The sequence below is a fragment of the Artemia sp. Qi Xiang Cuo genome, chromosome 8 (assembly GCF_049724085.1).
Source record: "Artemia sp. Qi Xiang Cuo chromosome 8, ASM4972408v1, whole genome shotgun sequence".
Taxonomy (NCBI): Eukaryota; Metazoa; Arthropoda; class Branchiopoda; order Anostraca; family Artemiidae; genus Artemia; species Artemia sp. Qi Xiang Cuo.
The window spans coordinates 68549052-68566114 of NC_142801.1; the positions used below are offsets into that span (position 1 = coordinate 68549052).

Sequence of the window (17063 nt, forward strand, 5' to 3'; positions counted from 1 at the left end):
GAAGGAAAAAAAATACAACCATATATCAAAAATATAAACACAATGCGAGAAAAATCAACAAAAAAAACAAAACAACAAACAACTGCTACACAATAACCTTTGACTTAATTTTATCCAAACTGAAAATGTCCTGTAATTTATTAAAATTCCAACCATTAATAATATTATTAAACAACGGGGTTCGAATCTAATTCAACATAATAAGAGAGGAGAAATAAAAAAAAACTATATAAATTAAAGCGGAAAAAATAAAGCAAAATGAATAAAGAAATAAAGAAAAAAAAAACGAAATTACTTCAAGCTTTACCACTATTTAGTGGTGCATACCACTATTTAACGGAACTGAGCTGCCCAAACTTCTTCTGCTTTTATTCCTCACTTCCATATCAGACCCAGCATCTATAAGTGACATGTAAAATCCTTCTTCTCTGTTGCTGCACAATTACTGCTTGAATCCAGTGGCCGTGTTCGCGCCTACCCTGTAAGTGACTAACCACAGTATAGTGATTATTGCCCCAGATGGCTAGTAGAGAGAAAAGGGGACTAGTGCCTCCTCGCAAAACGTGCTCAGACAGCGAAATTAAGGTCTCTGAAGAGAGTGCTAAGTGTAGTTCTCAGTGCTTTATTTTTCTTTCTTATTGTTGTTTGCTTGCCTGTCCGTATTTTATTTTATTTTGTTTACAAAGCTACGTTGTATTGTGTTGGTATATTTCGGGCTATTTTTCTGCCCACGTCTTTAATCGGTCATTTTTGGCCCTATTTTTTGAATGTTTTTTGTGTGTTCTTTGTATTTTTTTTTTAATCCCACCTCCTTGGTGAAATAATAATCTTTTTCACATAATTTCAAAACTTTAATGTCACCTACACTAATTTAAAAACGACATTTATTTTTTTTAGTTTTTTATCCAAATAATATTCATAAAAACACGCTCTGCTACTATACATAATTAACAGGATCAAAATTTTTAATAAGGATTATTAGCCTTCAATATCATTTTCTGTATTTTTATCCTATATTTTCATTTTTTCCCTTCCCTTTTTCCATTTTTTCCCTTTTACCCTTCATCTACATTTTTATCCTATTAAAAAATAAATTCAACAAAATTACAAACTTCAACCAAACTATAACCACCAAAAAAATTCTCTTCCTCTCTTTTTTCCTCCTTTATATCTCTCAAATTTAAAAAAACTAAATTAATCCAATATAAAATTTTCATCATCCTAACTATAGATTCCCATTTCAAAACAAAAAAAAGAAATTCCCTTTTATACCAACTAAAAATGAATTAAGGCAATCAAATACAACATGTTACTCTCCGGGGCATACTACAACACAAATAAAAACAAAACAAAATACAACGCACGTCCCGCTTGTAGGATGCTCCCCCTCCTTAGTAGAATCCTTTGGCGGTGGCTTAAAATACATTCCAAATTTTATATTACCCCTTCAAGCTTCCATAAAAAAAAAAAAAAAAAGGAAAATAAAATTATTTGTATGCTCTCTCCGCGTTTGCTATATGTTATTTATATGTTTAATCTTGTTTTTACTTCATTGTCTCTTTCTTTTCAGCGTTTTCCCCAGAATTTCACTATTTTCCCTTCTACCTGCCTCCCAACCAGTTTCCTTTTTTATCTTCTATTTGAATTCTTTTTCTGTATACAATGGATACAATGACAACTATAGGCTACTAAAGTCTCTCTCTTTTTTTTTCTTTTCAGTTTCTGTGTTTTTCTTCCAAGCTTCTTGGCTTGATAGCTATGTGCTAACTCGCTTTTTTTTTACATTGTTAATAATTTTTTTGTTTTTCGTTCTTACCATGATTCTACTCTTTGATCATTGCACAAATAATTTTCCTATTAACTATCTGTTCATTCTTCCTTCTTCTGCACATTCCTCTTTAATTATATCCAGATTTTTATTACATCCACTTCTTATAAATGACAGCTGTTAATGATGATCACTCTATTTATGATAATTCTATTCCCATTCAATTTAAATTGTTTGATAAGACTCCTCTAAACGTTTTGAATTTAATTGATGACTCATCTGGGGCCCCACCTAATATCTCTTCTTTGACTAGTAATTCCACTGCAAATTGAAATAAACAGAAGTCATCTTTGTCGGGAAGCTAATTAAAACAAATTGTTAATATCCCAACAACAAAAGGTGGTACTACCCTTGACATTATTCCCTTGACATTTATTGTACAAACATGCATGAATTCTATCAAAGACCCAATTCCCTCCCCCCATTTGGTGGCAGTTACTATTTTACGCTTTCACTAAATCCGAAACAAGATCATATCTTCAAGTATAAATTTAATGTATTTAAGTATTGAACAATTACTGATATTGGTCAGCTCAATTTTGGAACATTGCCTTCAGAAGAGCAATGGGAAGATGCGCTGCTGACGAATCGAATAAGAAAGCCGAACTTTTCCAAGGAAAACTTATCAACAAGTGTTTACTCCATTTTCCCGAGATCAAAAAGAAAAGATGTTCTAATAATTAGCTGTATATAAATGATCCGACAAATAAAAAGTATAATCCGACAAAAATTAAGACTGTTACGCCAAAGAAAAACTGAAGAAGCTAACCTACTAACGAAATCTATAAAAAAATAGATTCGGAAAGCTTCAGCCCAGAATTAGCGTAATAAATTAAATAAACTGTTTAAAGCACAACCGAAGCAGGGGTATAATACAGTCAAGAAAATCAGTGGTAAAACAGTCAAAATGTTGACTTTAATCTTTACGTTCCCCCTTGAAACTACTGCTATTCACTAAATAAACACCTTGCCGCCATTGCACAAACCCTCCCTGATCTCTCATGTAATATTAACGCCCCCCCCCACACCAAACCAGGATACCCCTGTAGTACAGTCTGTTGATGTTGATGCGAATATACGTAAACTAAAAAGAACTTCAATATTCCCCCTTTATATTCCAATTAATTTAGTAAAAGCATTTCCTGATAAGTTATCAAAACCTTTATCAAATATTTTTAATACAATAACTGGAAGTGGTTCATTCCCTAAGCGCTGGAAAAAAGGATACATTACACCCATACAGAAGAAAGGTGTTAGTTTGGATTCTTATGGAATCCGACCAATTACCTTAACACCAATATTCTCTAAACTGTATGAGCGCTTCGCAGCAAATTCGCTTAAAAAGATGATCCTTGAACTTATTGATGGACAACAATTCGGGAACATGAATGGCTTATCAACCTGGTCATTCTTCTCGATACTGTATATAAACTACTTGACGAGCCAGATGTCTGGCTGAATCTCCTTTTAATCGACCTCCAAAAGGCTTTTGATGTGGTTAGACGTAATGTTTTAGTTGAAAAATTGCTCAATGAATTTAATGTATCCCTTTTCTAGTCAATATTATTGCATCTTTTCTGTCAAATAGAAGTCAAGTTGTTAAGTACAAAATTGTTTATTCTGATTCACTCTCTATTTCTTGCGGAGTTCCGCAGGGTACGCTTTTAGGTCCTTTACTATTTTTGGTAATGATTAATAATCTTGCTAATGAATCAGCCGATTGATGGAAGTTTGTGCATGAGATGTCATTGCTCGAAAAGTGAAGAAGAAATATTAAGGGCAGTGCAATGGAAATTCTCGAAGACGTTGCAAGTGAAGCAGCCCAGTCAAAAATGAAAGCGAATTCCCATAAATCTAATATTATGACCTTTAGTTTTCTTAAATTAAAGCTTTCATGTCCAAAAGCACATATCCTTCGCCTTTATTTATATTTTATCTGTGTACAGCTTGAGTATGCTTGCCTGGTGTGGTATTTTGATCTTACAGTGGATCCGTTCGATAGGCTAGAAATTATCCAGAAGAGAGCCATGAGAATTATGTACGGTCAGGGCAAAGTACCTTATATTCTCCTCAAGGAATTCCACCTTCCTACCCTGGCAGCCCGACTTTGAACGAATTTTGGAAATAATCTGCGTCGTAACCCACGCTTTCAATATATATTGCCAGCCCCTCTTTGCCCTCTAAAGCCCCGTCTACCCCGATCAAAAGCACAAAAAATCTCGGTTGTAAATCCTATTAATGCAAGAACTGAGCGTTCCAGAAAGAGCTTTGTGCCAGCGTTTGTTGAAATCATAAATAAACGAAAATTGTAATGTATCATGTGTTTATGTGTTGTTATTGTGTTGGTTTTTTAATTCATTTTTATTTGACAGGCCAGTTGGATTCATCGCTGTGTGTTTTTATAATGTACTTATGTTCTAATTTATGGCCTCATTTTTATTCATTTTACTTATATTACTTACTTTTACTTATTTTACTCACATTTTACTTTTGTACTTATGTTTGTGTACTCTATACTCATTTTTATTCATTTTATTCTGTACTTATTTTATTTGACAGGCCAGTTTGGTTCATATATATATATATATATATATATATATATATATATATATATATATATATATATATATATATATATATATATATATATATATATATATATATATATATATATATATATATATATATATATATATATATATATATATATATATATATATATATATATATACATATATATATATATATATATATATATATATATATATATATATATATATATATATATATATATATATATATACACACACATACATACATATACATATACATACACACACACACATACACATATACACATACACACAAACATACATACACACATAAACACACACACACACACACACATCATCATCATCATCATCATCATCATCATCATCATACTCATACTACTATATATATATATATATATATATATATATATATATATATATATATATATATATATATGAATTCAACTGGCGTGTCAAATAAAATGAGTACAATGAATAAAATGAAAAAAAATGAGTAGGCCTACATAAGGAAAATGTAAGCAAAATAAGTAAAAGTAAGTAATATAAGTAAAATGAATGAAAATGAGGCTATAGTAATGTAGACTAGCTGACGGAGAGCAACAAGTGCGGCAGTTTTTATGTTCTGAGAGTTATGCTTGGTAATAAAGTACTATTCTATTAAAAAAAAAAAAAAAAAAAAAAAAAAAAAAAAAGTGTCTATAGATATGACATGACCAAAAATGTAAATTCTGGTATTAATTTCTCCGTTCTTCATTTAGACATTTAAGGACTCTGTTCTTCTCTAAATATTTTGAAGTCTCTCATAGCTAATTCTTCTCCTCAGACTATTGGACTCTGTGGAACATTTCTCCACAAGGGCAATGATATGCTTTTAGATATTTCCGGATATGATTGGAGTTTGTAAATAGATTGGAGAGAGAAAAAAAGTGGCTTTGCAGTTTATATTGCTGATTACCTGGATATACTTTGCGTAGTTGTCTATGTAAGCATTTGGATTGGGTTTTTGTGTCTGCTTTCATTGAAATTTTGATTGACAACAAGAAAACTATCATTGGAGAAATTTACCACCCACCAAGTGAGTTGATATATTCCTTCCTAGGAGTTTTTGACAAGTTTATGTCTGAAATATGCAGAAGTAATTATGAAATTATACTATTAGGAGACTTTAATATTGACCTGTTAAAAACTTCACTTACAACTTCTTATGACTTCTTATCCTCTGTTTATCCTTTAATATGTTTCTTTGTATTGTATCACTATTCCTACTAGACTTACTGACACATCTGCCACATTAATGGACAATATTTTTTCTAGTTTAATGCCTAATTTGAGTTTTGTTATCATGTCTGACATCTCTGACCACTTTCCATGTATTGCACATTATTCAATCTCTGGTCTAACTTTATTTTCTTCCCCTTCTTGTAATCTACCAGTCCGTTACCAACAGCATCAACTTGAGCAATTTAAATTTCGGTTGTCTGATACTTCCTGGAAGTTTCTCACCAATTCAAGTTGGTCTGTTGATAGTCTTTTCAATGAACTCTATGATCTGATCGAAGAGGCCTTTGTTGATAGTCGCTGTGTAGCCTCAGCTTCTAAAAGCTCCAAGCGTTCAGTTCCTTGTGCCCCTTGGGTAACTGCAGCTCTTCTTAAGAGTACAAAAAGAAAGACTTATTTGTGGAAGGCATTCAAGTCCTCTAACTCTCATCATCATCTTGAAAAGTATGAAAGATATATAAATTGATTGAATTCCTTAATTCGTAAAGCCAAGTTTATTTATTACTCCCAGATGTTCTCTAAATTCGACAAGAATATGAGAAAAACCTGGCAACTTATAAACACAGTTCTTCATCCCAATTCTAAAAGAAATAACTTGCCAAATAAATTCAATAGTAAGTCAAATAAATTGAATAGTAAGGTCATAATGGATAAATTTTGCTCTTGCCTTGCATCAATAGGGAAATCAATTTCTGAAGATATTTTGGTTAGTGCTTCTTCTACCAGTGACTTTAGAAAGTACCTCGGTCCTTTTTCTCAAAAATCGATGGCTTTGAACCCTGTTTCCGAGTTTGAAGTCCAGAGAATCGTCTCTGAGCTAATAGGATCTTCCTCTTGTGGACTTCACCAAATGCCAGGGCTTTAAAGTTTATATTACCCACTATTCCATCTCCTCTTACCATTCTTGTTAGCTTATCATTTTTGAATGGAACTTTTCCTAGTGCCCTAATCTGCCAGATTAGTTGTTCTCCATAAGGGTGGTTCTAGAGATTATCCTTCTAATTATCTACCAATTTCTCTTTTATCAGCTTTTAGTAAAATTTTAGGAAAATGTATGTACTTTTGTTGTTTCTTGACAAAAAAAAAGAAAAAAAAAAATTTTTCCATTACAATCAGTTTGGTTTTCGCCCTAAACACTCAACTAAACATGCTTGCACGGCCTTACTGAAGTTCATTCACAATTCATAAGGTACTTGAAGAGGGTAGAATTCCAGCTGTAATTTTCCTTAGTGTCAGAAAAGCATTTGACAGCATGTCATATACTATCCTACTCTCCCAAATGGAACACATATGGATACGGGGAAACAGTTATCATTGGTTTGAAACTTATTTATCTGAAGGGTCTATCAGTATTGATCCTAAGCTTCAAGATCAATTCCGGGTTGATTTTGGTGTCCCTCAAGGGTCTAACTTAGGACCTGTTTTATTCCTTATATTCATCAATGATCCTTTTATTGCTGTATCTGAGCAAACTAAACGACGTTGCTGTAGTATTTGTGATCACAATTTTGTTCCACCTAGTGAGGCAGCTCAAGATCCAGTGCTGTTTGCATTAGCAGATGATAGTACTTTTGAGTGTTCAGAAATTGAGGATTCCTCCTTTATCAAGAAAGTTTATCTGTTCTAGAAAGGACCTTTGCTTGGATTGATGCAAATCACCTTGCCCTATATCTAGCTATCTAGTCTACTTATGTTTTTCCAGATCAGGTACTTCTTGTCCTTTGGTTCAAACTATTTCTACCACTCATGGTGATACAACTCGTCCCCCTGATAGACATGTTCGATTCCTTGGTACTTTATTTGACGAAAATCTTTCTTTGAAACATCACTATGCTCTCGTGAAACTTAGGCTCTCCAGAAACCTAGGAGTTCTTCGGAAGCTTCGTCATTGCTTCCCTGCTTCAATAATAAAGATCCTCTTTCACTCTCTCGTTCAACCTTATATATATATATACTACTGTCCAACAGTATGGCTATCGACATTCTCTTCTTTTACCTTTCCTATTTTCAAACTATATTACAGAGCAATTAGTGTCTGAGGTGACAGACCAGCTTAACATGAATTTATTGTATGGTCAACCCGCATACATCTTTCTTTTCTCTTGTCTCATTTTTTAAGCATTTTCATGGACTCCTCCCTAACTTCTTCAAACAAATATATCTTTCAAATTCTGAACTACGAAATGAAGCTTGTGTTTCTTTTTCTCTCAGAAATGACATGGATATTTTCATTCATAAAACCAAAACCATAAGATCAGATTTCAATTTATGTTGTGCCTCCATTTGGAATTCCCTACCAGTTAAAATTCAGCTGCCATTCTTATGGACAATTTAAGAAGGAGCTAATCAACCACCTTTCATGCCTAGACAATTAGATCTCTCCTCCCTTCTTTTTTCCCCTCTATCTTTCCTTTCCAATTTGTTTAATTCGTTTATTCTGATTGGTATGGTAGTTTTTGTTGTTGTTGTTGTTAATTTTTTTTCTTTCTTTTCTTGTCCTTCTGTTTGATGTTAGTTCTATCATTTAATGTTATGTTTAGTCTTCCACTCTCACGGGCCAAAGACCCTTTGTGGGAGTCTAAAGTTCTGTAATTTTTTCTGTGTTTCTTTTGAATAAATTCATAAAATAATAATTGATATTTTTACATAATTAAAATATGTAAAAATGCATATTTTATGACATGTTCCTATTACGTAAAGGATTGGTGGGGAGGGGAATATATCAATTTGTCATATTATTAGAAGAATCTTGTCATGCTTAATGCTCTGTTTCAGGCGTCAAAGATCGATACAACCAAAATCAGTTTCAAATTCAGTTTCTGCATGATAGTTGATCTGGCCTAGGAACTGAAGAATGTAATAAATTCCAAGTCACAGTCATTTGAAGAAAATTATACTTTCGTGACATTTTTTTTTTCGACTGATCCCTCTGCAAGATTTTAGTGGACGTGCAAGAACCGGTTTATCATAATATTTAAACGAAAGACTATTCATTCACTATGAAAACTAATGCGGAGCGATTCGAGCAGAATGAAGTACGCATATAGGTGGGGGCTAGGGTCCGCCTCCTTCCCCTTTCCTAATTTAAATCCCAAAAGTTTTTTTTTATATCCCTCTTCTGTATCTTTGTATAAATTTGGTCTTGATTTCCTATTCACCCGAAACATAGTACCCCCTCGGAAAATCTATTTTGTATACGTGGCTAGACAGTTCCTTTTATCGTCTGATTTGGATTTTCTGAAAAACTGTCTATCTGTGTGCAATAGAAATGCAAAATTAGGAAAATTGTTTTGCTTTTGTCATCATTTGTGCGACACGTAAACAAAAATAAAATGATTTTGGGTGGAAAAAAGATTATTCATCAAATTTGATTTAGCCAAAGAAAAGCAAATTGATGATGACGATAAACTAAAAATCCCCGTATTCCTGGAATTAGATGGATGTCAGCTTTCTCTTCCTATTTTCTCGTTTTTTAAATCGAAAACAACAGTTGCTTATTAGAAAAATAAAAAAAGTTACTGCACATGATAGGATCGTGCCCAAAAAGAAGTCTGATTAGGGTGGGGGAGGAGGAAACAAGTTGAAACTATTATCTTCCTGGATACCATTTGTTGGGGAGTGCAGGGGGTAATTTTCCCCTACATTTTGAAAAAATATCTTTGTATTTTCAAGAAAAAAAAAAAAACTTCTAGAAACATTACTCCTGGTGTATTTTAAAGATGGTAAGTAAATTACTAGTTTAGTGGCTCCAACAAAAATGAGGGGGGCAAAGGGGTAAACGCACAGTTCATATAATTATCCAGTAAGCTTATCGCAGATCATTTCTGGTCTTCGTTCTCGGTGTGAACAAAAAGCTCCTCCCCTTCTTTCTGCATTAGCGGGTTAGTCTGTTTCCGATTAGATCACAGTCTGACTTGTCTACCCGTGAAAAGATCTGATGCCGCCTATGTTTCTATCTGCAAAAACGTTCTCTGGAGCACTCGCACCTTGGTCCGGGTTTTTATAATGGTTGAGATAGGGAAAGATCATACTGGATAATTATATAAACTGTGGGTAAACGCAACAAAGTTGAATTAACTATTGAAATTGGAAGGAATGGGCACTATAGAACATTGTGAATCTTGTATCGTTGGATAACACTCCTATTGAAATACACTAGTAGAATTAATACTTCGTATAGGTAGCAGATTAAAGTACCTAGCACAAAGAAAATGTTACCTTATTGTTTGAATTAGTTCAGTGGAAACTATGTCTTACAAAATTAAAAAAAATTGGAAATTCGATTTTTAATGAAAATGAGATCCATACTCTATTGTGCAGTTTTGGAATTAGCGGGTGCCAAATTAGAAAGAAAAAGAAACATGGGTGAATAACTAGCAAAAAAATAAATTAAAAGCAACTGGCACCGAGCAGCTTCAGAAGGTGTAGCTTTCCTTTGAAACTATGGTTTAATCATTTTAATTTCAAGAATTTGCAGTATGTTCAATTCGGTTGAATATAATTTGCAATTATCTTTCTAATTGCCACATTAGAAAGAAAATAAACATGGATGAATAACCAGCAAAAAAAGATTTAAAGCCTCTGGCACCGAACAGTTTCAGAAGGTGTAGCTTTCCTTTGAAACTATTGTTTAATCCTTTTAATTCGAAGAATTTGCAGCATGTTCAATTCAGTTGAATATAATTTGTAATTACCTTTCTAATTTCAACATTAGAAAGAAAATAAATATGGGTGAATAACCAGAAAAAAAAGATTAAAAGCATCTGGCACCGAACAGTTTCAGAAGGTGTAGCTTTCCTTTGAAGGGGAATTGTCTTCGCGAATCAAAACCTTGTTAATGTTTGATTTTTAAGAACGAAAATGTTGTCCAGTGTGACTAATCAGTTCTGCGGGATTAGTCAATAGATTAGTCAATGTGACTAATCTGTTTTCATGTTTCAACTTGGGAATACTGACGGATAGTGTAATACTGCACTTGAAACTTCATAACTTTGACACAACCTAAAGAACAATCTTAGAAAACGTGACTTTTAGATATGAACTGATATAAGGTGGATCCAGGGGTGTAATGTTTTGATTTGGGTGTCAAGGATTCAATTCTTACCGACTGAGTGAAAGGAATTTGAATGTTTTTCAAATAACGAAGATTGATTGGAGACAAAAATTGAGTACACCTAAGGGCCTTAGGAAGATTTACTCGGAGTCGAAGAAAACTGAAAGGTGCAAATGAAAGAATATAAGGTGATTCTAGGCCAGGTAATTATTTAGTTGGTCTGGTAATGAACAGGTTCCTGCATATATCTCCAGCTTCTTTATAAATTTTTGAAAGCAGATTTAGAAAAGAAGACAGGGTTTACGTAAATCCAGCATAGCGGAGAACCCTGTTGAGAGATTTCAAGCCCCTGTTTACAGAAATATAAAAAATTATATTTTTTCTGAGAAGAAATATCACGGATACGTGTTTATTTGTTTATACGGAATTAATTTTGCTCATTTTGAGGTTTAATGTTATTCTTTACTTTCATGATAACAGCGTACACCAGAAATATTCCCAGAAATCAAGAGGGATTAAATATCAATTTCACATTTGAGATGTTTTTTAAAGTTTTTTTTTTTGTAACGAGGTACTGTAAGCAATTTTATGAAAGCTTTGGTTTATATTGGGCACAAAAGAGAATGAAGGCAGAGTGGGAATTGTGGTGTCAATTCACGAAATCTTGGGAGGGAGGCGAATTGTATTTCTTAATAACCAGGGGGGGGGGCACATTTGTTGTTTTTTTCTGTATTTTTTTTTCGTTAAAATACCAAAAAAGGCATTTGATAATGAAAACTCCCCCGGAAAAGGTATTTTTCAAAATCTAGGGGGTAGAACTCCTAGGGGATGGCAGAATTCCCTCCTCGATAATTGACACCACCGAGTGTAAAAGAAAGAAGGAAAGTTACTGTTATATTAGGCTTTCTTTTGTTGTCTGTTAAATAGAAGATTCCCTCATCTCATTGTACGGCAACCTATGACCCTTGTATCATTTTATTCACAATTATATCGCTCAATCAGCTCTTAAGTCTTCATTAATCACAAGAACTCGAACAACAGTAAAAGCAAATTGATCACGCAACAAGTGACCCCCTCACTATGCCTAATCAAAACTTGGATCAACAGAATAAACTTGGGTTAATGAGTTCTCTGCACGCTTCTTTTTTCCCAGGAAATTGCATTACCAGGGGATAATTGCGTAGAGATTTGATTACTGGGGATAGCCAAACGATCAAGGAGTCACTTTATTAGGGAAACCAGTTTTTTTTACCTAAATTCCTGTTGAACAAATGTAAGACGAATATTTTGTTGTTACAATTATTTTATGGAGGTCTATAATTAATGTTAGCCATTGATTTGTTTGAATAATTTAAGTACCCAGGACAGTGAAAACGAAAAGCAATTATTAAATGAAAACTTACACAGCTATATACTGTATATCTTAGTCAGAGGCAACGCTATAGCGTTGCCTATAGTAAAGGCCACCCGGCTCCAATGTTTTATTATTTATTATTATTATTATTATTTTCCCAGAGGCACTTCATATGGAAGGGGTCGTCGTATAAACTTCAAAGGGGAATCATTCGATTGAAAATCGAAAGTTCCAGTGCCCTTTTTAAGAGTCAAAAGTGATCGGAGGGCAAATAGCTCCCCCCCCCCCCCTCTTACGCCTTTTTTCCCCAATTGCATCAGACAAGAATTTTGAGATAGCCATTTTGTTAAAAATAGTTCAAAGGTCAGATAACAAAACTCTGATGTCGACATATCCCCCCCCCCCAGGGCCCGGGGACAGGTGTTGTAAGTTATACCCTGGGGGGCATTTAAGGTCTTATGGAAGGGATTCTCGTATAAACTTTAAAGAGGGCTCATTTGATGGGAAATTGAAAGTTCTAGTTCACATTTTATAAATCAAAAGTGATCGGAGGGGAGCTAGCCCCCCACCCTTTCCCCCCAAATTTAAAAGATAGAAATTTTGAGATAAACATTTTGTTAAAAATAATTCAAAGTTCAGAAAAAAGAACAGTGTCGTTACAGCCTCACAGGGCCAGGAGGTAGGCGTTGCAAGTTGTTCCTTGGGGGTATATATGGTTGTTATGGCAGGGATCCTCGTATAAGCTTCATAGAGGGCTCATTTGATTGTAGTTCACTTTTTAGGAGTCAAAAGTGATCGGAGGGCAGCTAGCCCCCACCCCATTTTTCCACCAAAGGCATCGGATAAAAATTTTCAGATAGCCATTTTCTTGGTAATAGTTCAAGGGTCAGATAAAAAAAATTCCTGTGTCGGCAACCCTCCAGGGCCCGGGGACAGGCGTTGTAAGTTATATGGTTCTTATGGAAGGGATGCTCGTATAAACTTCAGAGAGCTCTCATTTTTTGAGAAAGTGAAAGTTCTAGTTCATTTTTTAAGAGTCAAGAGATCGGAGGGCCACTAGCCGCCCCCCCCCAAGCCCTTTTCCCCAAACCCATCCGATAAAAATTTTGAGATATCCAATTTTTTTAAAAATGTTCATGCCCTGGGGGTATATATGGTTCTTATGGAAGGAATGCTCGTATAAATGCAACTTCTTTGGTGTTACTTCAGTTGCTTTGATGTTCTCACTGAGGTAAATCTATTAGCTTCTTCTCCCTACGTGGATTAGTTGCGCCATTTGTATTTTATTGGTGTTGGTTTTATTTATTTTTAGTTTTAGGTTGGTTTTTTCTTTATCTTGTTCTTCTTGTGTTTCTCTTGTGCTGAAGACGCCTTGTTCTGATACAGGGGAAATATCCGCGTTTTTCTACATTTTTCTTCTTTTCTCTCCACTGGCCTCAGTTTCGTGTGTCGTTTTTTTTTTTTTTTTCATTGAGTTTTTTCTCTGTTGGTTTTTAGATAATGGATTCACCGTGGCATTCAATAAGATCTAAGGAATCTAATTAAAGGGAGCAAACACAAAAGCCAAATTAGGCCAGTAGTCTCTGAGAAATCCAAAAATACCCAAGACAATGAATAAGTCTCAATGGGGGGCCCTGGGTCTATCAAAATATTTCTATGGTTTCTCAGGAAATTTGATATTATTTTCTTCCGTCTCCGCTTTAAATGAAAAAAAAAATTATTAAAATTAAATTGAGATATTATCATTTAAAAATGACAGCCCCGACCCCCCCCCCCCCTATAGGCAATAACATACAATTTTACATGAATCATATTTTTGGGGTCACTTCTGTTTCAATCCTCAATTCCCCAACCTTGTATATAGTCTATAGCTAAATTTGTCTCAATTGAATTTTTTTTTTGGGGGGGGGGGAGGGTAATTATTTTTCAGGAAGTATATTGTCTTTTCTTTAATCTATCAGGCGTTCAATAATTTTGTATTAAACGTTAAGAAAATGCATATAAAAATAGCAAAAGAAAACAAAATTCTGCAAACTTACGATTCAGCTGTCGTAACAATCTGTTGACTATCAATTTCAAAATCCAAATAAACCTGTATAGTGAATGCGTTCCGTTCAACTGATACCAATCAATTTGATACCAATAGATAGATCACATCACAATGGATTTATCTAAAGAATCGAATTTTTATGCTGATTTTAAATTTCATAAAGTTTAGTGTTACCCGTAAAGAGCCTGAGAATGTTTGCCTTATTTTTGAAAAAGGTGGAAACACCCCCTTAAAAGTCATAGAATATTAATGAAAATCACACCATCAGATTTGGCGTATCAGGTAACCCTATTGTAGAGATTTGAAGCTTCTATATGCAAAAATGTGGAATTTTGTAATTTTTTTTCTGCCAGAAGAAACATCACGGATGCTTGTTTATTTTTTTTTTTTTTTCTTCACAAGAGTGATCGTATCGACCCAGTGGTCCTAAAATATCGCGAGAGGTCTAATTTGAACGGAAATTAAAGTTCTAGTACTCCTTTTAAGTGACCGAAAAAATTGGAGGGTGACTAGGCCCCCTCCCACGCTTATTTTTTCCCAAAGTCAGCGGATCAAAATTTTGAGATAGCCATTTTGTTCAGCATAGTTGAAAAATCTAATAACTATGTCTTTAGGTTAAAATGACCCTCCACAGTCCCCAGGGGAAGGGTCGCAACTTGTGAGCTTTGCCCATTGTTTACATATAGTATTTGTTACTGGGAAGTATACAGCCATTTTTTATGGGGGAGGTGGGATGTTGTGCTTGGGGTGTATTTCTAAGGAGAGAATTTTCCTTGGGGAGGGAAATTTCTGATGAGTGAAGATTCTAGGGGAAATGTTACTCTGGATGGTTTTGACAGAACTACTATACGAAATTCTTTTTAATTGTCTTATATTGTCTTTGCAAAAAAAAAAAAATTATTGAGATGTTCCGGGGGAATTATCCGGGGTTTTTTCCCGCGCGTTTTGTTTTCTGGGAAATAATTTCCACGGAAGGGGTTGTTTCTGGAGTGATTGAGAAACTGATTAAATATTACAATGTTATTCCGATGAAAAAATGCTAAGGAAATTTTTCTGGGTAAATCGTCCACAAACAATTTTTCAGAGGGGGGATTCTCAGCGAAGAAGGAGCTGTTTGGAGGGAATTTGACGGGGGGGGGGGGCTGCACTTTACGCTTGATGAAATTTTCACGGAGTTTTCCGGGCGGGGGAGGGGTATATTTAATAGAGGGTGAGCCAGATTTACGAGTATTATTTGAAAATGAACAGAAATCATGCCATATATGAAGTATTGCAGTCTCCTCAGTACCTTACTCTTTACGTTAAAGTTTGACTGTTTACTAAAATTGAAGCACAGGTACCGTTTAATTAGAATATGAAGCTTTTTTAAAAGTGCTAAAAGCTTTAGCGTAAAGAACAAGGTATTGAAGAGGGGACGACCCTTCATATCCAGAATAAATCTGCCGAAATTAATTTGGAAATCGTGTTTTAATTTTTCATGCACGGTGAGTCAAAAAGGAACCTGCATTAGTTGAAAAACGTTCAGAAATTAAATAACAAACAAGTTTTTTTTTAACTGAAAGTATATATATATATATATATATATATATATATATATATATATATATATATATATATATATATATATATATATATATATATATATATATATATATATATATATATATATATATATATATATATATATATATATATATATATATATATATATATATAATTTCTTAAATCACATTGACTTACCATAACATAAAGTAAGAAAATGATCAAAAATGAGGGTTTTTAAAGGCCAAACGAAAATACTGAAGATACACAAAAAGCAAATATTTTGAGAGAATAACTGGCTCTCTTCTTCAGCGCGAACAAAATAATATGAACAAGGAAAATGCCGAAGAAATCACAAAAAAAAAATGCGGAAAGTCAACAAAACCAATTAAAAAACAATGAAAAGACCTACAGAAAATTAAAAGATCAATAAAATTCAACAAAAGACAAAATTATAAGGATTAAAATCAAATACGTAGCTACCATACATTCGCCAATATCCGCGATTTTCACAAAATCTAAAAATTCTTAACTGCCAGGGGCAGATAACGAGATAACGAACAACGAGGACACTAACGAGTTGTGCGCGCACGCTTACTAAACCCAAAGGAACCTAACTCAAAATCAGTTGACATAACCTAAGTGAAAAATCAGTTGTGTTGCCATCAATAACTTTAGTGAAAATAGGTGGTAATGCATGGGAAGTTTTGCTACCAAGGACATGAAATTAAAATGTTTTTTGTTTCTTAGATCTATGTACCTTAGGTTGAATTAAGATTTTTCTTTATATTTCGAAGTTTTGGTACCAAGGACATGGAATTAAAATGTTTGTTCGCCTCTTGGTTCCAAGTGCCTTAGCTCGAGTTAAGATTTTTCTTTATAATTGGAAGTTTTGGTATCAAGGACATGAAACTAAAGTTTTTTCATCTCTTTTAGACCCATGTGTCTTATGTCCAGCCATACCTAAAAACTGTGGTTTTTAAGATTCTTCTTTATATTTCGAAGTTTTGCTACCAAGAACAAGCAATTCAAATGTTTTTCGTCTCTTGGATCCGCGTACCTTAGGTCGGATTAAGAGTTTTTGTTATAATTGGAAGTTTTGGTACCAAGGACATGAAATTGAAATTCCTTTTTTTCTCTTGGATCCATGTGTCTTAGGTCGAATTAGAATATTTCTTTATATTTGGAAGTTTTGTTAGCAATGACATGAAATTATAAAAGTTTTCCGTCTCTTGGGTCCATGTGCCTTTTGTCCAATTAAGTTTTTTTTTATATTTGCTAGTTTTGGTAGCAATGACATGAAATTAAAAAGTTCTTCATCTCTTGGATCCATGTGTCTTAGGTCCAATTAAGGTTTTTCTTTATAATTGGAAGTTTTGGTATCA

At 33.8% G+C, this 17063-nt stretch overlaps 1 protein-coding gene across 1 annotated transcript in view; it reads left to right on the forward strand.

Moving 5' to 3' along the window:
- LOC148949744 (actin-interacting protein 1-like) overlaps window positions 1–6145 on the forward strand; it is a 73385-nt gene extending 67240 nt beyond the window's left edge. Inside the window, exons 9-10 of the mRNA XM_089092774.1 lie at window positions 2959–3250; window positions 5671–6145. Of these exons, the coding sequence (XP_088948900.1) occupies window positions 2959–3250; window positions 5671–6145 (767 nt within the window). The remainder of the gene's footprint in view (window positions 1–2958; window positions 3251–5670) is intronic.
- Window positions 6146–17063: the final 10918 nt, after the last annotated feature.